The 26,639-nt window shown below is 32.2% G+C and overlaps 2 protein-coding genes across 2 annotated transcripts in view; one reads left to right on the top strand and one right to left on the bottom strand.

Moving 5' to 3' along the window:
- LOC121128289 (glycine receptor subunit alpha-4) overlaps window positions 1-26,639 on the top strand; it is a 174,890-nt gene that overhangs the window by 38,951 nt on the left and 109,300 nt on the right. The gene's annotated exons all lie outside the window — the stretch shown is intronic.
- Window positions 24,202-25,415, bottom strand: LOC121128488 (luciferin sulfotransferase). The gene is made up of 3 exons (XM_040724073.2): window positions 25,158-25,415; window positions 24,722-25,099; window positions 24,202-24,671 (listed from the first exon to the last, which is right to left on the bottom strand). The coding sequence occupies exons 1-3, from the start codon at window positions 25,371-25,373 to the stop codon at window positions 24,318-24,320; spliced, it is 948 nt and encodes a 315-aa protein (XP_040580007.1). The 5' UTR covers window positions 25,374-25,415; the 3' UTR covers window positions 24,202-24,317.

Here is a 26,639-nt window from a genome sequence, read left to right as displayed (position 1 = left end):
ACTCCCGCTCGGAGGAGTGCTGCCATTTCGATCCTCTTTGTTTCCTGATTGGACATGGTCTCACGTGTGGAAGTTGTTACGCTCTGACAGGAAGGATTTTTGTTTATTTTAACAGTAAAAATACGAAACAATCATATTGGTTGCCACAAAACCTCTTAAAAAGTATATTTACATCATCGGTAAATAATTTTGCACGGCCCGGTATATGATCGAATATAGCTATGTTAACATTTGTTTAGAGGTCGGTTAGGCACACTGTACATATAATAGTTTGAAAGGATTTATTTCTACTAATTTATCAAAATGAAATTCTACGTTTTTTAACGAGTTGGATATTTACATATGAAATGAAAGAGATAATTGAATTAAGACAATTATTGAATGAATGTCTTAAGGAATTTAATGTAACTTTTTTTGGTTTATCCATTCTTTTAAGTCATCAGAATATTTATTAATTAAAAAAGTTAGTTTTAAGAGATTCACTACGGGATTATATCAAATTAATTATCTCCTTCATTTCATTGTAATTCTATTAATAGAAAAAATGAACGCTAGTTGGTTAAAAAAAGGGATGGAAAAATGAGAATGAATGGTCTGTGTAGGTCATCAAAAGCCAAATTATTTATTTTAATTATTGATAGATTTTGTTACCTATTATCTAAAATATGATACTTTGTGACTCGGTCCTTAGCATAAAAGTTATGTAGTTTCTAATTTTTTCCTATTTACTACTTTTCCTATCTATATAAAGAGCTTTAATTTGATAAAAAACATGACTAGATTCTACGACAAAATAAGGAAGCTAATTATTTTAGGCTTTGGCGCCGAGTATGTACATATATGTCCACCTCTGATTTCGTGGATTTTCCAAATACTTGTTTATATCAAAAAGTGTCTCATTCTAGAGAATAAGTAAGAAAATCCAAAAAAATAATAGCGTTTGATGCTTCCTAATGTATAAATTGAGATGGACATTTCGCAGAGAGCGAAGAAAAGGCCGGGATATATGGTATGACTCAATACACATCCTTGTTAACATCCACTCACTTTTTTATGCTTTCAGTTGGAGAAAAGTGCAATAAAGAAGAAAATTGTCTACATTTCAAAATAAGCATTAGATATTGTAGGGAAAATATTATCAAATTAAACGTAACCTTATAAAGAGTAGAGACCCAAAACAAGCAATTGTCTTTAATGACAATTTTATCCCCTTTAATTATTAATTACGAAGATTCATTACGCAAGTAAACGACAGCTAAAACAATTACAGACAAGCTTTGTTTTTATATCATGCCTCTAAGTATAAAAATGTGGGAGAAACAACATTAAAGGCCATGCGTGCGCAATCTCCTTAGCGCCAAGAAGGCTGAACAGACTGTTGGCATCTCTATCCGGACTCTCTACAATATCAAGAAGCCCATTACTTCCCCATAACAGCCAAGACGAAACAAAACTTATAGTACGAGAATATAGCTGACTTCTGGCCTGCTTCCATTTGGCCCTCCTCCAGCGGTGACTCTGGATTTGACAGCTTAGAGCGTCCTTGAGTCTCTCTCTCACTCCTCTCATCCGAATTTTGATTCGCTCCTAGCTGGCATCATAACAGCGTAGTACGCCGTGGACACGGCTTTCCTCGTTCAGAGCTGCCAATCTGTTCGGCGGCCTATCAAGACTGTTATTTCTTAGGAAAAGTAGAACGTATTAAATTAAAAATATAGCTAAATATAGAATTTCACCATAACACAAATTGATTTAGAGTTGCCTTTTCTTGATACTATAAAAATCACGTTTTTTTTGTAATTTAATCAAAGTACTGCATGTTTTGGTCCAAAATGAACCAAAGATAAGAGAGTACTTATTTTATATGAAGAGAACTTAACACCAAAATTAAAGAATAAACAAAAATGAGCGATGGCATTCACCGTTTTAAGTTTTTATAGTATGTTATTTTTCGTTACTTTTTACCCATTTCTATTTAATATATAAAGTATTCCTTCCATGTTTAAAACTGTTTCTAAAGCCTCAACCCCATCAAACACCCGCAAAAAATCGAGTTAATTAACTAATTCTGAACTTAATTAAGTCTGCAATATTTTTTTAAGTTAGATAACTAACATTGTGCTTAATTAATTATTCATGAGGTAAAAATATGTACAACAAAGGTATACAACTTTCTGACGAGGAAGTGTCTTAGGTATTTGATATGTACAAAGTATATACGAGTACATTACACATATGATCTATCATGCAAGGCACACATAAATAAATAAAGAATAAATTATCTTGGGAAATTACTGTATATGAATATTTGTATGTATATAAACCTAAGAGATAAAAGTTCTTAAAATGGCAATCGTCTTTACATCAAACATGATTTAATATTTACATTCATAGGGGAAAAGTAAAACTAATATTAATGTTATATAATCTGTTTGAATAAGTTTGTTTTCCACGTAAAGTTATTGACTGTCAATCACAATTTTTTCTATATACTATGTGGTGCTTCAAAATAAAAGAATCTGGCACGAAAATCAAGAAGAGAAGAAAATTTCAATTTATTATATTACTTTATACAAAATGTTGTGCATAAGTTGCACACAAAAAAATGAAATGAATCATTTAAAAAAAAGGGTTTACAGTGTTTGGGATGAGGATTATGCAATTATTAATCATTCCAACGATGATAAATATATTAATGGTGTCATTTTGGGCTATTTTTATAGAAATTAATGTAATACAAGTTTACTGTGGCATGTTTTAAAGTTAAAATGCACACAGTTACATTAATAATAAACAGATAATAACAATGAAGTCTTACTAAATTAGAATGAAATGGTGGTATCATTATGAGTAATTATATTGACCAGTATTTTCATTAAAAATACATTTTAAGATCAAGGAACTGTAACTTGTACAGTTTGCTTATACAAGTACAAGTATAGATACAACACAATACTTCTTAGACCTATTTGAGTCCAGTATAAACTATGTGTTCAAATTTGTGGGATGACTTACAATACCCAATAGTTTTAACTTAAGTGTAAAACAATTATTTGGTTTGAGGGACTTATATTGGGCCCGATATGGCCTTTTAAATAAAATCTATCTATTTCTTTTCTTCTTTTTCATGATCAATTTGGTTACTTTTAGTAAAATTTGATGGTTCTCCAAAGGGTTTATAAAAATAAATTGTTGATATAAATTGACGATAATTCGTCGAAGAATACAAATTTATACTAAATTTTTAGAAAAATCATTATAACCTTTTTTTGTGTAGACGGGCCACAAATGTATATTAGAATGTCCCGTTATGGAGTTCGTATTTGTTTACCCCCTTGCACACAAACTTTTTTGTGTTGTTTACATTCAAAAACATAAACTACTGTCAGGTCTCTTCTACGTGACAAATATAATGATTTAAGTCCAAATTTGTACTCTTTAGTATTTGGTTTATCTGATAAAAATATTCCCCAAAATTCTTTATAATTTTTGATACGCAACAGTACAAAAATCAAAATTTGACTAATAACACAAGTGAACAAGATTAAACTTTCATGAAAATCTATAAAATATAGTTATAATTGTACTTTACGCTGTAATTACGTATCTTTGATTAGTTTTTTTGTATCAAATCTGGTTTATGCTCATTTTCAATTTGATTTTTTATTCTTTTTTTTTTATAAATTTGACACAACTTCTAAGAAATAAATCAGTCATTAATCTATATAAAAGAAAATATGTGATTTTCTGCAAAAATTATATATTGATTTCAATTATGGACTTGTATTTCAAGTGTATGCAACTTAAATGTATAAAAAATAATTTTTTTTCAAGGGTTTTGTTCGTGAAATAATAACAATTTAACTTATCATTCTTTTTTAGGCTGTGTAATTTATTGGATGTATAAATAATTAAGAAAGGAATCTTGCTTAAATATAAAAGTCTATTTCTGTAGGAATAATAATATGATTTTAATTTTTTGATGCATAAATTGCTTGAAGTTGATAACATATATACAAACAGTATTGTTTACATATTTATATGCATTTTTTTCTATTTTCAGTATAATAGAATTTATTATCTTAAAACTGCAAGCATTTCATTGCTTAACATCGAGCCATTGATGCATAAAAAGACTAAAAATAATCAATAGTGCTACTGAACTAAATCTACGAGAAAACAAATTATTTAGTGTAGATATATATTTTGTCATATATTTTCAAAAATTTTCTTGCAATTCGAGAACAAATTTTTAAAAAGCTTATGTTTATCAAAATTCTCAAAAGCTACAACTAATAAAATAATGATACTTTGTTTATTTATTAATAGTTACATTTTAATATGCCACCTTTTGGCCTCCACCATGGCCTCCATCTTAGGCTTGAAGGCCTTGCTGATCTTTTCCACTGATTCCTCCGACATGTCAGGCCAGTCTTACTGATAATTGTCTGCCTCACATTGTTCATTTATTAAATATTCTATAAGAAAATTAAAAGTGAAACTAAAAAGTCAACCAAAATCGAACTTTATACAACTGATACAATGTAATAGAAAAAAATATTAGCTCCTTTATATAATCCTTCATTTGAGTGGATTTTTGTATGATTAAATACACTTTTTAGGAATTGTATCCAAGATAAATTAATAAATATTTTGAATACTGGAATGTTTTTAATCATTTGTTATTAACTTAAATTTTCATCCACCGAGTGATCCATCAAAACCTGAACGCTTTGAATGTTTAAAATCAACAAGATATAATTGATTAATTAACAGTAAAAGTTCAACAAAATGAATACTGTAAAATATTGTGTCTCTAAGCTCTCTTAATCATTAATGTATCCGCCTTATGCGACAATGATGGCTTATAGGCGATAGAAGGCCTGGCATCCACAGCAGATGGATGTAGGTCTCTGTCATGGTTTATAGTGGCTTTCAGAACATCGGTGTTTTGATGACAGATACTGTAGGCCTTTCCCTCTCACACAAATGTTATAATGTAGGGGGCTGGAATCACGGCTTTAGGGTTGGGGTGAAAGTGTCTAAAAAAAGTTCAATAGAACTAAAACACACTGATTCAATAGATCGTTTTCAAGAAATTCAAAAGAGTCTTACAATGAAGGAGTGTTTGGATGCGGGACACTGTTGGCATTCCCCTCAACATGAACCCAAAAGGTGTAGTCGAGGGTGTTGACATCAGGCCTGGAGGGGGAGAAATTTTTTGCAAAGAAATAGTTAAAAAGTGGCCCTCAAACATTACAAGATTATTTCCGCACACCTTTTTTATAGCTCTCAGGCAGTCTGGTGGGAAACCCCAAGATCTCTTGTTTGGTCCTCTTTGAACTTGGGGGGAATTGACCTGGGCTGTTTTTTAACCCCTCCGGGTGGTACAGTATGGCATTTTTGATGGAGCTCTTATTTCTTTCCAATGATTCAAACTTGTCGACAGGCGTAGACAGAGGTCCTGGAGTGAGCAAAAGGAAATTCGTCGATCCCATTCAAGTATCATCTTCTTGAGATATACGTAAGCTAAACGGCTCTAGTTTTTATTTTATTTTGTAGGTAATTTTTCATGGTTAGATATATCAAAATATGAATGAATTTAAATCTCTCATCCTCCATTAATTATTGAATTTGTAAGTGTTTATATTTCAATGGACCACCCAGTATATAGTTATTTCTTTCGAAATATGGATCTAAATCAAAATAGTAGTCAAAAACGATATTTTTGAAATAGTGGTGTTAAGACCAAACCTACCGCGATTGAAAATTTTAGAGGTCACTTTCGCGTTCTATGGTTAAAAATTAAAATAACAAATAAGGATTTTAGACATCGGGTTAATATGATGTTGCATAGTGTGATTAAATATCTAGAAGCCCTGGTGTCAAAATCACACATGGCGTTATTAGGGGTTATCTCCAAAGATCAGGTTTACGCAGAATTTGTCGGGGTTGTACCCATAGGGGAATTTCTTCAATTTAACCATTAAAATAAAAGTGAAATCCTACATATTGAAGAATTACTGGGTTTCATTTTTTTTTTTTATAATTATGTATTTTAAAGGATGCGGTATATGTAGCAATAATAAGCGATGTCCAACGAAATACCAAAAATTATGAATGATGGAAGTTTACTACAACAACACTATTGCATGTCCTCTGTCCTTTTTTCTTATCATACCCCTTACATAATATTGATAAATAAAGGTTCCTAATATAATGCACGTTTGATACTTTAAAAAAGATAAGGAATAGAAATTAACCAAAAAAACTAAGACAGTATTTATGTGTCAGGTACATAGATGGAGTACATTGGACTTTTATTTAAATTTCCTTCAGTAATATTACTCTATGTACTTTCAACTGAACTTTTTTTTAAATAAACAGTATTTCCATTAATTGTAATAATAAATGTTGACTCTGAACTTATTATTTGGATGTGTCGGTCAGAAAATCTACAAATGCTACTGATTTGCTAGAAGATAAAAAACGGCTTCAATCTGACAATATAAAAAGATAGAATTTGGAGCTTAAGATGATTAAATCTATTCCTTTTATTTAGGACGATAAATTATCTACTTTCCCAAGAATTCCTAAGCTAACTTTTAATAATATACATCTTATCAAGGTAGACTAATTCACAAAAAGGATTTAGAAAACAATAACTAAATATATTCTTCGTTTTCTTGGACTTGTACTTAAATACATTGCAAGTACTCGTACAATACTTAATTTCATAAAACAATATATAAATAGTTTTTTTTTGTACTTAAATTTTCAATTAAGTACTCGTACTTTATTTCAGTAAATTTAAGTGTACTTGGGCATATTTGCACAAAACTTATGTGTATTGTTCATAAACAGAGTGGAAATTTAAGTTCCAGAATATGTTTGGACCTTCATTTATTAACAATCCTGAGATCTGTGTTAATAAAAGGGTACTCATTAAATTTAACTAACAAAATTGTGTTAGAAAACATATTAAATCCTTGATATGTCCTTCTAATACCAATGCTGTGAGACTAATATATTGCGGTTCTATGCCATGTCCATGCCCAAAAATTTGAGTTTACGAAGCTTCCCAATTCAAATGTTTAAAAAGTTTTCAAGGAGTTTGATATGTCGGGAATATCAGCAAGGAAGACTCATGATCGTTTTGAAGGGCAAAATTGGTCTCCAGACATCCTGGATCTAACAAACAAAGGAAATGTGGCCTCCTAGCTCACCGAATCTGAATGACTTGCACTGCATGTGTTGGGTATCTTGAAGAGAGAGTCCTATAATCGTGTTCATAAAACTGATCACTCTTTGCGGGCTTCCATTCCCGAGGCAATGGTAAAATGGGCAATGAGTTCTTTATTAAAGCCTTTTTTCAAGGCAAGGTTAGATTCTATGGTTGAAGCTGGAGATGATTGATTTGAGTGATTGACTTCACTTGGACCCTATCACGTAAGTGCAAATAATTTGTAAATTGCAGAATATATTTTGGGAAATATATTGTAAAATACAAACAATATCCTTAAATTTTCCAGATTTATAATTCCCGCCCTGACCCAGGCCAACTATTATTATTAACTCATCTCTATTATGCAAATTTTGAGAGGTTAAGCGTCATCTTTTTTACAATGGCCCGAAGAGTAATGTTGTAAAATATATAATTAGCTGTCAATTGCTAAGAAAAACATTGCCTTAGTCACCACCAATGAGCAATCAGTACGAGAAGAGGATTGAGATTATAACACTCCTCAGCACGCAGTTGTCCTAGAATGCCATCTGGGAGCAGACTGGGGCCTTGAAGAAGACGATTTACAATGTTTAGATGTGGATTGAAGGTCGGGGAGTACCTCAGACACTCTCCAGGAGCAGGTAGGAAACCCTCCATGTTCCTTAACGTCTAGAAGTTGGCCTTGAAGAACAAGCCCTTACAGGACCAGAAAGATGAACAAGTCCCCAGTATCCAGGGCTCTAAAAAAAACAGGAGGAAACAGAGAATCTATGGACTCATTGTGAGCATTTGTTGATGAGAATACCTTTACAGTATTCCCTGTCTTCCCTGACATTTGGGGTTGTAGAAGAAGAACACCGATATATCTCTACGACCATCACCTAGCTTCAGTGATGATGTTACATCCATGAATCCCTTGTGGTTCTCTTTAGAACGATTTTGGACACTAAAGTTCTCCCATGGATAAAAATCCATTGTTGGCATTTCTCCCAGGTGTTCCAACAAGATGGAGCACCTACCTACAGAGACAAAAGAAACTATGAGTGGCTCTATGCCAACATGCACTTCTGGGCAAAGAAACTCTGGCCACTGTAGAGCCAAAATCTCAATCTCCTAAGCTGTTCTTTCTAGCTCTATTCATAAACCAGGATAAAGGATCATATACTTGTTTATGTTTTTTTATGTAATTTTGTGTGTTACACTGTAGTTTAAAAATCTTTTCTCTGTATCCAATTCTAATACAATTTCCCCTGGAAATGAAAAACTTTATTTTTTACATTAATTTAGTAAAAATTATTTAGTTTTAGGAAACTTTCTAACTCTTAAATATTGTATATGGGTATTTATATTTTTAACTCCATTCTACTCGGTTTATATTTTATTTTCGCAAATTACGAGCATCTAAAAATGCATATACATATATTCACATGCATTTTTTTTGCAAAATAATTATGCCTTTTTGCTTATAATAAGAGTATTTTTTAATCAATTACGAACTTGCTTTGACATGTTTTTCATTCATCTCGGTTTTTATTCATCAATTCAACCAATCTATCAAAACAAAAACAAAATATATATTTAATCCTCACAGAACAAAATTCAATTAGAAATCATTATCAATCAATGTGGTATATTTGGCCAGTCAACACAAAGTAGTTTATGTTCTAAGACAAATTATCGTCAACATACTATTCTTATTACCCCTTTGGAGGCCCCACAAGTTTCACATCAAGTATTCAAAGTCAATTGTCGCAGTAAAATTGATAGATTTGACTGGGAAGGCCAACCCGGGTACAATACAAGTCTCTTAAATAAAATAAAGAGTGTAAACTATATTTAAAATTCTTGAGTATCTTAACTCTTCTCACAAACTTGAGCCCATAATTGTATAAAATATGTTTATAAATCATTGGGCAGTATGCAGGGATGCCACTCAGAATTTTATAAATCAATAGACTCCCTCCTAAAAATTTCATAAATCTACACTGAAATCTCAAAAAAATAATAATAACTTACAAAATATTAATACAATTTTACACGCAACTTTAATCAGTTAAATTTCATATTTTTATTCAGATTTAATTATGTCTGCTGATAAGTTTATTATATATCATTATCTGTATTTTTCGTTATTAAGGCTGTATGAGACTCCCAGTCTGTTCACCCGTTCCTCCTACTATATTGTTTAGCTGTACTTAAAATCAAAAAAATAAATAAACTTCAACAAGATATAATTTATTAATTAAGAATATAATTTCTACAAAATTAATACAATAAATAGATGTGTGTTTTGTCTTCTTGCTGTTCATATGAAAAAAAGTTATGAACGGATGGAGACCTTTTTCGTTAAGAAAAGTTTTTTAATTATACCAGTAATATGATAGAGAACATTTCTAGTGACCTTTCGAAGTGAGTAGTGCTCTATTTTTAATCAAACTTTATGGATATTGTGCTTCTAAAAGTCTGAATCTAAGGGGGTCTTCTTTTTTTTTATCTTTGACGCCATCTTTTTTTCTCTTTTGTTCCCCTTCTACCTTAAGCTTTACTTCAACCTTTATCAGTCTATATATTATGCATCATTTTCGTCTTTCAATTTGACTAACTTACATACTAAACGGGGTGTTTCCTTACATAATAAGTATGCTTAATACCAAAAACTCATTTTCTTAGATCACATAGAAATGCAACACCGTAAATTGTTGCCATTCAAATTCAAGGTTCGACGTAATTGGTGTGTATGGGCCCAGAAGGATGATCCCGATTTCTTCAAGGCTAACCTATTTTCGATTATATAAAAGAAACCTACCATTATTGGAGGAGACATAAAGCTTAATATATATATATAAGGATTGTCAGCCAGGATATTTCAATGATCATCCTCAAGCGACTTGAGAATTAAAATCGATTATGTCTTCTTTTGGCTTCCGTGATGCCATAAGTGTGATGAAAAACTTCGTACACACCTTTCATACTAACGAAAAGTATTCGAGAATGTATCTATTTTTATCGAAAGGATTTTTAACTGAATCTATAATTTTTTATAATGTAATCGATACTCAATTATCCCACCAAAAAGCCATCAACATTCAGTTCAACCCAAGGTTTAAAGAGTTGACAAAAAAAGGCCAAGGGCAATTAAATTCAGTACTTTTGGATGACTCTGATACAAATGATGAAATTATCGACATTATTCAGAGAAAATATTATAATTTAGCTCCACATGCATACGTATTTATGCAAGTGGAAGAAATGTTTTTGAAAATCAAGAGCCTACTCCGAAGAATGGGAGCTATGTAACCCATAGAAAAACATTGTGATCTTGCTAAAATTGAAAAAATCTCAAATAGTGATTTAAATCTCACAGCTAAAAACACAAACTTAGTCAACTATTTAGGATAGCAGAGTTCTTCAACAAGATAAAACTTAAAATTTACTCTATTGAAGACATGTCACATTCCCAGTTACGATACATTGGTAAAAAAGAAAGAAAAACAAACAAATAGATATCACCTTACACGCCATCTGGAGAACTCTCTAACAATCTTAAGTAAATTTGATTATGTGATTCTAGTTAAAATTGAACTTATTCCGCTGTGCAACACTTGTTAAGTATTTATATTTGGGTATTTGTGATACTTTGATTTTAAAATTTGAAATATAGATACAACTACTAGCCAAGAAAAAAAATCATTATTAAAAGCCGTCTCTAGCGGTAATGATGGCTTCGAGGCGGCGGTAGGTCTGGCACCCGCTGCAGATGTAGTTCTCTGTCATGGTATCTCAGTCCTGCCTGAAAGTGGCTTTGAGGGCATCGGTGTTTGGATGAAGGACACTGCTGGCCTTCCCCTCAACATGCACTCAAAAGGTGTAGTCAAGGAGGTTCCCACCCCACCCCACCAAATGTTTCAAAGAACTCAAAATACTCATTCAAAAGGGTCTTGCGATGAAAGAGAGGAGTTTCTTCCGTTACAGTGTCAAAAGTGACCTCTCAAACATTACAAGGTTATTTCCACATAATTTTTTTATAGTTCTCGGACAGTCTGATGTGAAACTCCGTGATCACTTTCATGGGCCCTCAAGGAATTGAGAGGACTAGCCTGGGCTGTTTTTTTTCTCGTATAAGTCCAATTTGGCATTTTTGATGTACCCTTTCTTACTCTTCAATGTTTCGGACTTACTGACGGCCTAGACAGTGATCCAGGAATACTCAACTGCTTGGAGTGTGCGAATGGAAATCCCTCAATAATGTTAAAGTATCATTTTCTCGACTTGTACGTAAGCTAGAGAACTCATGTTTATTCTGTTTTGTAACTAATTGTTTATGCTTTAATATATCGAAATATGAGATTATTTTTAATTTTAAACCTTCAATTAAATTAACCTTTAATTATTGAATAAGAAAGTTTTCCGATTTCAATAGACCAACCGCTTTACATATATGGGGTGCTTGTAATTAGAATTGTTTATATATACTAGTTTAGATCATTTTTTGGAGTCTATTTAGTTTTCTTTTGTTTTCCTTGTTATTATTAATATTATTTTGTTGTTATATTGTGAGTCAGTTCGATACTTAGATTCTTAAAATAAACACTTATTCCAATAAATAAAAATGTTTAAATCCGAATTAAAGTTTAATCCAAAATTGGATTCTACATATACTAGGTAAACAAAAGAAATGGGATTGTCCCCATTATTTGATTTTTCTTTAAGATTGTATTTATCCTGAGGCACCACATATGTTTTAAGTATTAGAATATTATGTTCATTGTATAAAGTAATAATTTAGTTCCATTGAGTAGAGTGTGCCATAATAATCTACTTTACATATATAGTCAAAGGATCAAGAAGTCCTTGGAATGACATTAAATATAACTTAATCAGTAGGATCTAGGGGAAACGAAGAACATGTTTTGTCTTTTTTTTTGTTTTTTGGCATTCGTCACTAAAAGGAGGATGCATAATTGAATGGGGTTGCAGAGAGTGGGAGAGAGAGACTAATGTCGTAATGATGTAGCTCTAACAAGAAAAATCAACACAATATACACAAATAATATACAGAATACAAATGAAAAACGGGGAAGAAATGTTTCTTTCACTTAGTTAATAACATACACACACACATCCTTGTAAGAATAATAATTTATGTTTGTCATGCAATTGTATCTTGATGCAGGATTTATAAAATTATTGATGCTTTGGAGCAGTGGAGCCAGAAGCCAGGTCATTGGCCCCAAATTTGGCGGAATTTTTATAGTTATCAAGAAAAACATTAATGTTATTTATTCAAATTTAGTATCTTCTGAAGAAATTCGACTCCAAAATTTTTTTAAATATTCATTTTTTTTTTTTTTTTTTAAATGAAAGGGCTTATAACTATTTTTGACATTAGAGGGATTCCTTGGATATATGTGATGTACCCCGTGACACCAGTCAACCTGAGGGCTTTTAACTAGTTTTTGGTGTTAGAGGGATTCCTTGGATGTACTGTATTAGTTGCCGGTTTTTAACAATCCTGCACTACTCTTGGGACACTGGCCAATCCGAGAGTGGAGAATATTCAACCATATCTTAAGATGTCCTAAGTTATTTATTTCCTCCCCCTATAACATTACTAACACTTGAAGGTACTCCCTTGGGGGAGGGAACAAACAAATATGTTTAGATATTTGTCATAAATAATATTCTGTGAATTTATTATATTATTCATCATGAAGTATGAACAAAATATTGACAATTTTCTCCCGGGCAATTTTCTTAACTGGCAATTTTCTCAAGGGGAATCTTCGACGGTTAATTTTCTCATGGGCAGTTTTTGCGCAAGATAATATATTATAATATGATATGATAGTTATAAAATTGACTAGATGAAAATTTTAAGAAAATGGATGGCATAACTCATGTGCCCAACACAGAGACCATCCATAAACCTTGTATTTCTATACATGTGTATTGTTCATAATAGGATAAAATATGAGCTCTGTCAAATCCATACATTGTGTGAATGAAAAATGTATTTGTTGTAAAGGATATTTTAGAACACCATTGATTAATAATTATTTGTAACATCATTCAATACAAGGACAAAATATATTACATCTCTTCTTTCTTCGAATGTCAGTAACAACCATTTATTTTCCTTTTCGAAACAAATATATAAATATAATATTGTATTATGAGTCAACTATTTACGTATAACTATACATATTATATGTATTTGATGAGCTACTAAGCTGAGTCAAAGGAATGTGTCAAAAACAAATGCCTATTGTTGTATAAGCATTTATATTTTTGAAGTTCTCAAGTGTTATATAACATAAACCTTTAGTCAACAGAATGATATCAAAAAAAAGAATTTACTTCTGTAGAAGGATTTTTAGACGCTAAACAATGAATATTCCATATTTGAAATTAATTTGCTTAATAGAATGGAGTCAAATAAATATATTTTTGCATTTGTAGGTTTTTCCCAAGAAATCGGATTGAACTTTTTTTTGTATATTTGTTTTGTAGCCTTACAAGTCTTAGCTATCAATTCCATCGAAACATTATTTCCTTTAACCCTCTGTTAGTGAACCTTATTTTTATAACATGGTCTTTGAACTGGGTAAAAACATAGTTAATTAAATAATAAACAGTTGAACAATTTTAATAGCTACAGAATAAATAAAGAATGGCATATACTCAGATAAAATGTTTCAGGAAAATACAAAACATTATTGGAGATATTGGGTCGGTTTTTGGTAAAGCAACGGGCAATACATAGAAGTATGTATCATTGCCCTTTGGAACTTTCTTGATTGTCGGTATCGTTTGCTGTTTTGTCTTTAATTCGATTTTTGAGAGACTATTATGAAAGAAGTATTGGCATTGCTCCACTAAAAATCAACCTATAATGTAGTTTCAAAGAAATAAGAAGATTATTTTATAAATCTAGGGTTGTATGTAGAATGTCCCAGTTCAAAAAGTTTGAAGTACACACATTTCCACACATTTTCTTGTACCATTAAAAAAATATAACTTGTATTGCATTTTGAAAGCTTACTATTATCAAAAGACTCTTACCTTAATCCTGATACTTAAGTTAACTATGTATCTACTTACACTTTCGTGTACAAATCTATTTTAAAAAAAGAAGATATTTTTCACGTTCTCATACTAAAATAGGTCCAAATCTTTTAATTGCCCCTAATGAGGTCTGGAGATACTTATACAAAAACAATTTTTGTTGTCCTTAAAGATGCCACATTTATACTTTAAATGGGTACCATTATATTCCCTATTTCATTTCAAAAATGGCAATCACTCAAAAAGACACTTAAAAGTACAAATCTTTTAAAATCCCGTAACTAAAAAAACAAAACTATTACGTAAATTATGATAGATTTTTCAAGGTGTACAAAAAGTACTTAGACCTGCCTCTAAGTAGTCATTAAAATACCAATAATTGATCAGGATGATGTTGTAGATTGATTATTTTATTTTATAATATTTTTTATTATAAAAATCCACATAAATTATGAATCTGACTATCATCAGCTTCAATGACATCCTCCAACCGCCTTAGGAATCCCTTGCATATATTGGCAACGTAGTCCTATTTCATGATCTTCCACTGCCAGTTAACAGTAGTCTACAGATGCACCTTTTCCTTCTTGGCGTACTCTGACATCTTCATCCTTGGGTTGACCATAAAGGCCTCCATGATGTATCCAGGCTTCACTTCGGTGGGACTTTCACTCTTGGATTTGTCCTTAAGGTTGTTCCCATCAGCCAAACAATTTCTGACCCGACAGAGTGTAACCTTGCCGACGTTTAAGACCTTCATGATCAGGTAGTCCTCTCGGCTTGGATTAAATGGCGTATGATGGCTCTTCTTACCTTCATCGCGACTTATACCGAATTTTTGTTTACAACATGGATCTCAATCAAAGAATTATAATCTAAGCTATTCAAAAATAATCGGATTTTTAAGATTCAATCAACAACAGCTATTCAAAACTGTATTTTTAGAAGGTATCATTACTTCTTCTACGCCCAATAAAAAAATTGTTTACTAAACTTTGTTCATCTTTTGTCCGATGTCGTTTTTAAGGGTATGATTTTGTAGAGAAAAATAACAGCTTCATGCTAATTGACATCTTCAAATATAATACCCCTAGTTATTTTTTATTGAGGGTGTGTGAATGAGTGAGCATAATTTAGGTACATTTTTTGGTTTCATTATTATTTCAACCATCTTGTCATAATTTCAATTAGAGTCTCTTTAAGTATTAAATCTGCATTAAACTCAAAGAATATGATCAATAATTTTAGGATATATGCAATCAAGGTCGGTTTTAAAAAGCTAGGGTGGCCCTGTTGCTTGGTAGATTATTTTAACTGGAATATATCAGGACCGTCAGTAGGAGGTGGGCTGGAGGGGTTGTAAGAATATATATCAGGTACGTTTGCAGGGGTAGGCTAGAGGGGCCTTAGCCTTCCATCAATATCCAAATTTCGAAAATATAATTATTCATATGTATATTCCAAAAATTTAATTTTTTGTGAATAGTAATGAATTTGTGATTTTTTAGTTCCAAAAAATTTAATACTTGATATTTTATTTTCCAATTTTTTGTGAACAGCTATAGATTTTCGAAATTTTTTCAAAATATGGTATCCTCCGGACGCTTCCCTATATATACATATTTACTGCAAAGAAAAAAATATTGTTTTCCCAACGTCATTTGAAAAAAATAAAATTATCCATACATTTACTAAAAAAATAAATATATAAGCCCTACTCATTTATCCTTGCCCCAGGCCCAGCTCTGCATATGAGTATTACATATGTACATAATAATAAATATATGACAGAAAAACGAAAGAAAATATTGAATTTCTCTCAAGATATGCTTTAAGGGATCGTATTAGATTATATATAATATACATTTATTATTCTGTTAATGAAATATGTATATTCTAGGCATTTGAATTGACATTGGTAAAAAAATGTAAATCTGTAGAGGGATCCCCAAAATATATTAATGATAAATCTAAACAATTACTCGAAACCTTCCTTGAGTTGTATAAAATATTACCTTAATGTGTGCAGGCTTTAAATTGGCAAACTGAAGAGTTTTATTCTTTATTTTTGAAAGCTGTTATTATTATTTTTGTATTCTTGAAGGGAGGTATTTTACTTTTGCGTGAGCTTATGAAAGACTGACAATAGCACTAAAGAGCTTTGGGGAGTTATGAGCATAGATCCTTTGTAGGATTGAGAGTCATTCTTTCTTATCAGCGGTTTATTTTTTAGCTAGCCTGATTTTTTGGAATAGGTAATTTGGAGTAATTCTAGCAAATGTCCTTATTTATATCCTTTTTTTCCTTCCTCTCTTGTCACAGGTGATTTTAGCTGATCCAATGAAACGTCATGAACATTATTCTATCTCTCCTACCAAAATGACAGATGGCTTTCAACAAAAAAAAAAAAAATCATGGGTGGTATAGATTATTTTCTTACCCTGGAATAGGGCCGATTCCACCAGCCCCAATGGGAACCATGCATGGGAGCTTTTAATTTGCCGTTGAACATAAGAAATCTGTAGCCCCAAATCAAAAAAAAAAAAATCCTGGGACAAGTCAAAATTCCCTTTTCTCAAGCTGAGAATACTTTGAATACTATTGGTAGAACATAGTCGAAAGGAGGTCCTACACTACCAATCACTCAAATGTGCAACCCCTAAAATCAGCCAATCGGGATACTTTGTACACCTATCCAAAAAACAGAAATTATCCAATCAGGGCAAAGTTTCTGACCTTGTATCCAGACTGCTTAGAGGCCAAAAGTAATATATAGAATTGATAAAGCAAGTATTTACTCTTTTCTGATATTTGTAAGTTTAAAAAAAAATCAATTTGGTGATTTTGTATGCCAACTTATAGAAAAGATTGATTTGTACATTTTTCCCCCATCAACTACGTATAGTAATTAGTAAGGATATGCAAATCGTAGAGAACAATAACAGTTTCAAGATAAGAAAAGGCAAAAAGGTTGATTATATAACTCTACAGAAAGCCTATTTCTAGTAATCACCTATACGTGTTCTCTTTTAAGACACAGAGTAACTTTGTTAGGTAGTTATATGTGTAGTCCTTGTTGAATTCGGAGTAGAATTGAGAATGGAATTGGGAGTAATTACTACAGATACAGGTTGCAATTCTTTTCATAAGAGCTCACGAGCCTGAATTTTATAATATAAGAAAATAATATACATATTATACCAATTGAAATGAATATAAAATGTACTAGAATGGTGGTATATATGTACACATTACAAATATATATGTGTACATCAAAACATTTATTTGTTAACCAAATATATATTAAAATACTTTTTTTTTTTTCTTCAATTTTTAGAAAAATTAATATCTGTTTTTGACAGTACATGATTTTATATACAAACATACATATATTAAAATATACATTTGTTTAAAAATTCTTTGATGAGATTGTTGTATTCATTTTGTTTATGAATGCTGCTACGACTATACGGGGATATCATATGTTTTGGTTTTATGTATTAGCTCTCAAATTAGTGAATGCGATGTTCATAACAAATAATTAAATAGTTATACATATAATCTATTGAATTGCTTCAAAATCCATGGTTTGATTAGCAAAACTAGAGTTGTAAAAAGTACCTCCAATCGTAACAACAACAAAAAATTAATATTGTAAATATCCAGAAATTTTGAGCGGAGATTTGCCCTCATCTTAATTGTGTTTTGAAGCCTATTCATCATCTGCGGAATTATCATTAAGTACAATGTGCAAACATGTCTGAATTAGAAGATTTTTTTTTTTTGAAATGTTGTATTCATTCTGTGAAATAATTTATTTCCTCAATTTAACTTCCTTCAGTCTAGGTGATGGCAGTTAGTCGCCTCATGAAGAAATGGCAGCAATGATTTATGAATTTTACGGCCATAGTGCCCTGACACTATTCTATTAGCCTCTAAAGGCGTTGATATGGGTTGATAAATTTCATAGGCTTTGGACTCAATGTGCAATAAGGAGGGTAAGTCAAAAAGGTTCAGGTCAGCGTTGATATCACCTTTGACCGGAAGTCCATTTTTTTCTTGAGGAAATTTTGTACCACTTTGCCATGGAATAAGGGGCATAATCATGCTGTAGCACCCATGGTTCCTCAACATGTTTCTCACTGTCTTCTTATCCAAGGCCAAGGGTTGTTTGATAAACTCTCATTGACTAGGATGGATCTTCCACCAAAGAATTCTTGGTCAATTCTGGATAAATAATTTTCTTCTTTCTCCCTACTGGACACTTCTCCTAGATGTTGTTCTACTCCATCGTCCTCCGAACTGCGTACACAGTGGGATTGGATGCATCCACTTTGCAAAAAGTATCCTCCACACTTATCCCTGCACGAAGTAATATCATGATCAAGGAATCATTTGTATTTTATACTTTTTGAAATAAATATCCCGTAACGCGACCAAAAAGAAGGTTAACTTTTTCTAAAAGTTGGAATCTACACCCGGTGAATAGTTGTACAGAGCTATAAAATACAAAAAAACAGCTCATTTGAATTCCATAAATTAAAATTCAGGAACTAATTAAATCCAAGAATAGTATAATGATTAAAACCTGACACAAAAAAACAAAGTATTTTTTTATAAAAAATATAGATGAACATCCAAAATATATGTTCATATATACTTTTAAGAATTACGTATTGTAGGCTCATCGGCAGAAATAACAACCGTATCACGCAATCAAGGAGAGAAGATCGGATAATTTTCATTTGACTCGAAGCTTGGTCCATCTGAAACCGAATAAAACCCATTTATTCTATATGTATAAAACTTATAGAATAACCAGACTTGCTGATTAGTTTAAATTTATTTTATCCCTCTCTTGAAGGAAACAGACATGAAAATAATATGATCTACCCATATGTAAAAAAGAAGGGAAATTAACGAGGTTAACCTCGAGATTTGAAAATTTTTGTATGAGAAGACAGAATAACTTTCATGACGTTACAAACAGCTATTATCTGAAAGAAATAAACACAAACACCGCATCTAGTTATTTATATAGGTAAATAAGAATTACTCCGATGTCAATCCTCAATTATATATCGAGTTCAACAAGGACTTATAATTATAACTCCCCCAACTAATTCTCAATGTTACTTTCTGTCTTTTACGCATTAGTTATTACTTTATGCTTTCTCGTCAAAAAAAGTGGTAATAGATTTGGAAAATAAAAAACGCCTATACAGGTAGTAACTACAAAACCCCGCTCCCTCTTCCATTGTAATATTATTTTCATCTATGGAAATTGTGTAATACATTAGAGTGTTTCTCTTCTTTCTTTTTTTCACCTCATTTATCTTTTTTTTTTTTTTCCCTCATGTGGGAATTCATGTTCCGCATGATTATTCAAGGTCTTTAGAACTTCATGTCATAGTATGAAATGTGAACATAGATACCCATAAAAAAATAATTAAAGGAGTGGAAGAAATCCCAACAGGTAAAACTCAAACCATATATTTTAAAAGAAATAGAGTCAAGACGTAACAATAAATACATTCATTAAGCCTTAATTAAGAATACTGGCAATCTATTCTTTCGTTTTGGGAATGTTCCATTAAATATACGAATGGAAAATGTATACAGTTTTTCCTAAACGAATTTACTTAATAAACCCAGTATATTTATTGTAGTTTATCCCTCCGTTATTTTAACTTCAAATCCTTACGTTTATTTTTTGGGGGTTTTTTTACACCCAAACACAAAACTGACTTTTTTTTAAAGGATTTTTTCTTACACAACATGGTCATTTTGCCTGTTGAAAACAGGATCGACCGTAAAAGTATTCTCATCTGAAAAAATGATGATGCGTCCAGATGAGCTCTTGATATCATTCAAGATTTTCTTGGCACGCTCAAGTCTGACTTCTCGCTGACGTTCAGTTAGCAGAGGGCGTTCAGTACGCCTCAGGGACTTTCCTCCAGCCCTTTTCAATGCCCTTGAAACAGTTGATCTCGACGTTCCCATCTTTCTGGCCATGACCTGTTGGGAGTCCCCTTGAACACTGCCTTTACTTGCTTTGTTGAGACAGTGGGCTTCCTGCCAGCCCACGGGAATGCTTGAGATCACCTCCAGCCTCCAAGCGCTTGGAAACGTTGTAAATTGTCTTCAACGAGGCCCCAACCTGTTCATTAATGTTGTTATGAGGCACTCCCGCTCGGAGGAGGGCTGCGATTTCGATCCTCTTTGTTTCCTGATTGAACATGGTCTCACGTGTGGAAGTTGTTACACTCTCACAGGAAGGATTTTTGTTTATCTTAACAGTAAAAATGCCCTTGAAACAATCAGATTGGTTGCCACAAAAAAAACCTCTTAAAAAGTATATTTACATCATCGGTATATAATTTTGCACGGCCCGGTATACATGCATTAGGATTGCACGGTTATGCTAAAACTGCGGTAACGAGGGTGTTGAAAAAGTAATTTCGTATTTCCCGTCTTTTTTTTAACTAGGTATATCTTTTTCATTATTATTCACATCTCTTCATACCATAAAACGTTTCAAAGGCGTGAGTGTATACACAAAACAATTTTTCAACTTTATTGCACTTGGTCAAAGCAGTCATGAATTATCGTGTGTCGAGTATGGAGGTCTCAAAGGAAGAAATTCAACATATTTTACATTTTTACTACCTCAAAGGGGGGAAAAACGTGTCAAAAGCGACGAAGAAAATTTGCAATTTATATGGGAATGTTACTCTTGTACGACAGTAATTCTAGCAGTGGGGGGTCCCAGTCTCTGCCATCACCTGTGAACAACTTGGACATTTGAAGCTGTCAATCGAACAGAAATAGCAAGTATTGGTAAATAGGAGTCAATAAGACATCATCAAGACAACGCCGAGTGGTACAAATATTTGATGAAATACTAGATGAAAACCAGAAGCTCCAGGAGTTCGAATGGGAAGTTCTAATGAATCCGCTCTATAGTCTGGACCTGGCACGAAGTGACCACTACCTGTTTCTGTTTATGGCCAACGGGATTGGGGATAAAAATTTGGCTTCAATAGAAGCCTGTGAAAATTAGTTGTCGGTGCTTTTGCCAATAGGTGCGAGGGTTTCTTGAAGAAGGGCATTATGAAGTTGGATTCTTGTTGGTAACAAGTTATAGAACAGAATGGGGCATATATGGGTCTTATCCAATGATTGTAACATTTCTTATAAAGCATTGAAATAAAGCGAAAAATACGAAATTACTTTTTCTCCCAACCTATTATATGATTTAAAATCTCTTAAAAGGTACATTACAGGGCCTAAGGAACCGCAAAGCGAAAGTATCCCCATAATTTTATAACTAGTGATAGAACATTTTCGCTGACGTCATAAATTGCACCATAATTGAAGGAGACGTCACCATAGTGGCTCAAAGTTGATATTTTTATAAAGTTTCAAATGAAACTTCGTCAAATGCTTTAAAGAATAAAAAAGAATTGACACTTATTTTTTAATACCACTTAAAACCCATGATAAACAGTGATATTGTAATTAAATCAAAGAAAACTGTAATGAAATGGGCTAGATTTGTACCAAATCAATTGGGATTGATTTGGTATTGCAGAAAAATATTTCATTCTTTCCACTTTAATAGTTAATTTATTGTCTAGAAAATATAGAAATATGTCTGTATAGCCATGTAATATCATGGTATTATATAACAAAACCTGAAAATAGAAGGAAGCATTTGGATAGACAGTAAGGGATAAGTTCTTTTATTTGTTTATCCCATTTTGAGACGCATTAGTTGATTTTTTTTCTTAATATTAATATAAAAGGGTTATTTTAAGTATAAAACATGGTTTTTTAGGTCACCAAAATGGCTGATATCAACCATGCTGACGTCACATGAAAACGCTCTATAACTATAGGAAAGAAGTATACATTTCAAAATCATAACCATTTTACAGAAACTTCAAAAAATAGTTGACCTAAACTATTTACATTATACATACGATCAGTTCATAGTTTATATAACAAATTTAAATGTTTATGATCACATACCGAATGATTCATTAAAATCTGAACACTTTGAATTTTAAACTTCAACAAGATATAAGTTATTAATTTTTAATAAAATTTCAACAAAATTTATACTATAAATAGATGTGTGTCTGAGTTATTTTAATAGCTGCCCTTGATGTTAATGATGGCTTCCAGGCAGTGGCGGAAAGCATGGCACCTGCTGCATATGTAGTCCTCCGTCATAGCGATCCATTGATGGCTGACATGGGCCCTTTGAGGGCCCATTTGTTTAGATGACGGACACTGCAGGCCTTCCACTCAACATGCACCCAAAAGGTGTGGTCAAGGGTTTTGGGGTCAGGGCTGTAGAGGGGACTAAAGAGTTCAAAAGACTCTTGTAATTGAAAAGATGGGTATCTTACATTGTTGGTCTCAAAAATCCTCACAAGGCTCTTTCAACCAATTTTTTGTGGGTGTAAAATCCCAAGATCTTTTGCATGACTCCTCATGGACTTGAGGGATTGGCAGGGGCTGTTTTCTTCAACTCTTCCGGGTCCATTGAGGCTTTTTTTTAAAGATCCCTTCTCCCTTCTTGTCATTATTTATTTTATTAAAAAGAATCTGAAAATGAACGTGGTGACCCTGACAATTTGAAAAATGTTTGGAGGAGGGAAGCAATGTTGATGCCCAATTCTAAGCTGAGTCCAACAATGACTCACAATTATAACTCCGCAACAAATCCTCAGGGTTACGCTCCATCTTTTATGAGCACAGGTGAATGTTCAATCAGGTTTTGAATATATTTGAATCTATTGAGGAAAGGAGTATTCACTACTCAGGAATTATTAAATAATGACAACTGCTAATGAAAAGAAAATTCCTTCTTTATATTACCAATTGCAAATTAACGGATCAGCTCAAAAACAAACCGGATTGCAATGATTGGTGTATATCAAGGTTTCTACAACCTTGGGTGTCTATGTATTTATTTATTATTAAATAGTTATATATACGTGGAAATTCATGATATATATTATGTATATTCGTGCAGTTTCTGTGTATTTCTTATTTGTGTCGCTATAATTGTCATGTAAAAAAACTCATACACAAATAATAAAAAAATTAAAGAATACATAGATTTTCTTTTTGTGAAAATCAATAATGTAAATGTTATGGGAACAACTTTTTAAAATACTATGAAATATGTTAAATAGAGAGAAAAATACAATTTCAAAGAAAAAAGTTATTTCCTCTTCCTTCCCAGAACCTTTTTCCCACATTACATCCTTACCTTTATTGTATCCTTTCATTCAATTATATGCAACCCCTGATTGAACATTCAAGCGTGCTCATATAAAACGAAGAGTAACCTTGAAGATTTGAAGCAGAGTTATAAATGAAAGTCTTTGAAGGACTCCGAATAGAATTGAGGATCGACATCGTAGTAATTCTTGACAATGGCCGTGTGTATTTCCTTCTGCCCCTCCAACTAATTGGTGCGGATCTAATAAATCAACATGCTCTCCTCAAAACCTTCTTCAAATTGTAGGGGTTACAATTTTGATGATCGGTTGCTTTATTTTTTACATGCCCAAGATAAACATGATTTTCGGTTTTACATATTTAAATAATGCTAGAGTTTATTGTATTACATGGAGTACCAATTACAAAAACAGGCAATCTAAAAAATACACATGATTTACATTACAAGTTATGAGGATGCCAGAGGCAGAACAAGAAACTATCGCCAATATGCGTCTTCATAGACAGTTTAATGAAAACTGGAAGCCTATGATTTGGTCTCAGGGCCTCAAGCTGAGCATCCATGCACTATAACATAGTTTGAAAATATAAATACATTATGCTTACTGTGCTTATATGGCAAATTAGGATATATAACTTCCACCTCTGTTAAATGACTTTGAAAACTTAATATATTTTGTGTATGAGTTACGTCATAATAAACAAATACGTACACAATAGGAAAAATAAAATAAAATCGTTGAGTAAATCAGCAGCAAAAAGTTGGAATCTATTCATATTGAAATTGAAGACCTTCTGACTCGAAAAAGCTTTTTGTTTTTCCATCAAATCGATCACTCAACTCTGATGAAAAGTAATTTTTCCAATCTCCAACAATTCCTTTACGAATAAAATGTCCATTTTTGTTTACCTTATTTCCAATATCTGAATCTAGATTAACAGCAGAGTTCTTTTGAAATTTGGTAAATGAGAGGTGTTCAGTGAGTATTTGCAATTTTTCTTCACTCAAATCCTCCCATTTCATAAAATCCAGTACTTTCTTCATTTCTTTAATGAGATCTTTCTTCATGTTCTCATAACATAACAAGAGAACATTGTCCAACTTTTGTATTTCCAATCCAAACTATATGTTAACAGATAAAGTAAAATGTAAAATGTATGGAAAACAAATACCTTCAAGTGATCCCAGTAAGATCCGTAGAGAAGCTTGCCTTGAATAAATAATTCTGCATATTCTTCAAAGGAACCAGTATACTCATGATTTTTTAAAAGCTTTTCATGATGATAAAATGAAACACAAACGTCCTTAGGGTTTCGCATAATATAAATAACTTTTGCCACTTTCAAAAGGTCTTTGGGTAAGAATGGTGTAAGAAGGTGAGATTTGATTATACGAGGACTGGATTTATTTTTAACATCTTCTACACTTTTTTGAGGGAAATCAGATTCACGTAAGTAGAGAGACTCCAATTCAAGAAACGGAATTCTTTCACCTAGGTTTCGTTTACCACCCTCAAAATTTGTCCCTTCCTTTAATTGCCACACCATTTCCTAATGTTGAAAGTGTTGGACTTTTAATCATTCATTATGAATGATTCAGATAACTTACTTGACACCAAGTGGATCCGGCCTTTGGATAACTGATTAGGAACAAATCATCCGACCTTATTTCTAAACTTTCAATCTCCTCCTTAATTTCTAAATATCTCTCAGGCACGTAAAAGTCTTTGCAAGACACCATTTTCACCATGGCTGTCCAGGGTCCAGTCCATAATTTTGATCGAGCTTCTTTTTCATCCTCACTAATCTTGTGCAGGTTACTCATACTGATATGTGATTACAAATGATTCTCCTCCCATACAAGTTCCATTCACAAGCAATTTTCTGTTTTTTTTTCCTTAAAAAATAAATGACCGGCTTGCAATTATGCAGTTTAATTTTCTCAGAGTGTTTGGTGATAAATAATTAAAGTGTTATTTATCATTGTATAAGAAGATTTTTTAAGTGTGGGGTTGACAATTGTAAAAAATGCATTCATTGATATTTTGAGAAATAGCTACAGATGATTTAATGATCTGTATCTTCGTCTTATTAAAACTCTTTTAATATTTCTTTTTTAGGTTGATTTAATAATATTTTTCGTATAAGTAGCTACATAATTTGGAGGCGTAAAAACAGAATGTACTGTTTTAATTCACAAAGGAAAAAAAATGAATAAAAATTTGTCATTTCCGAGGCTTTTTTAAGTTTTAAAAATTTAGTGAAATATATTTATGTATCAAAATGTTATAAGGGTATATGGTATGAGTAAAATTGGGAGCCCGTATTCCAGACCATAAAATTATTATATATATTTGAGTTTAAAAACTTAATTAAGCATCCAATTAGATTAATTGGAGACTCCTTAAGTATTGTTAATTGTATTATTTTCTTTATATGTAAAATATGTTAGTTCGTCATCCACACTTTCTACTTCCGAGTAGGTTTTATGAGTATGAGTAGACTAAAATACAGGCACTCTTCTTTCGCGCGATGAGGATTTAGTTGCTTTATTCTGGGTAAAATGCTGAACTTGCAATCTCGCAGCGCTTTCCTGAGCATCTGGAAAACCTACTAATATCCCAAAATACACCTCGGATCTCATGTTCTAAATACAGCTTAAATTCTAGCGCCTCTGCGTTTCTAGGAACCAAGGAACACTTCTAATATGCTATAATACCCTCCAGCCATCGGGTTATGCTGATGAACAACAAAATGACCCTCCAAAATAGAAATATCTTGTTCAGAAGCATACTTGTGTGCATGGAGGATTGTAAAACAGCTTGCGAACTGACAAAGAAAATAACTATTCTTGATGCCATCCTCTGGCTGGAAAATGCTTGGATGAAGGTGAAAGAGGCAACAATATTTGTATGCTTCGCAAAGGTTGGATTTACATCGATCGACAAAAGAATCCAATCAACGAAAGAAGTGGAATGGAATGAATGTGAGGTTATACCACTACGTTAGGTCGTCCCGGACCTCTCATATCAAGACAACATCAATGTGATTTCAGACTTGGGGGTAACAAAATAATTTACAATAGAAGAAT

This window comes from Lepeophtheirus salmonis, chromosome 13 (assembly GCF_016086655.4).
Source record: "Lepeophtheirus salmonis chromosome 13, UVic_Lsal_1.4, whole genome shotgun sequence".
Classification (NCBI taxonomy): Eukaryota; Metazoa; Arthropoda; class Copepoda; order Siphonostomatoida; family Caligidae; genus Lepeophtheirus; species Lepeophtheirus salmonis.
The sequence above is the reverse complement of the archived record's forward strand: the minus strand, read 5'-3'. Positions and strand labels throughout refer to the sequence as shown.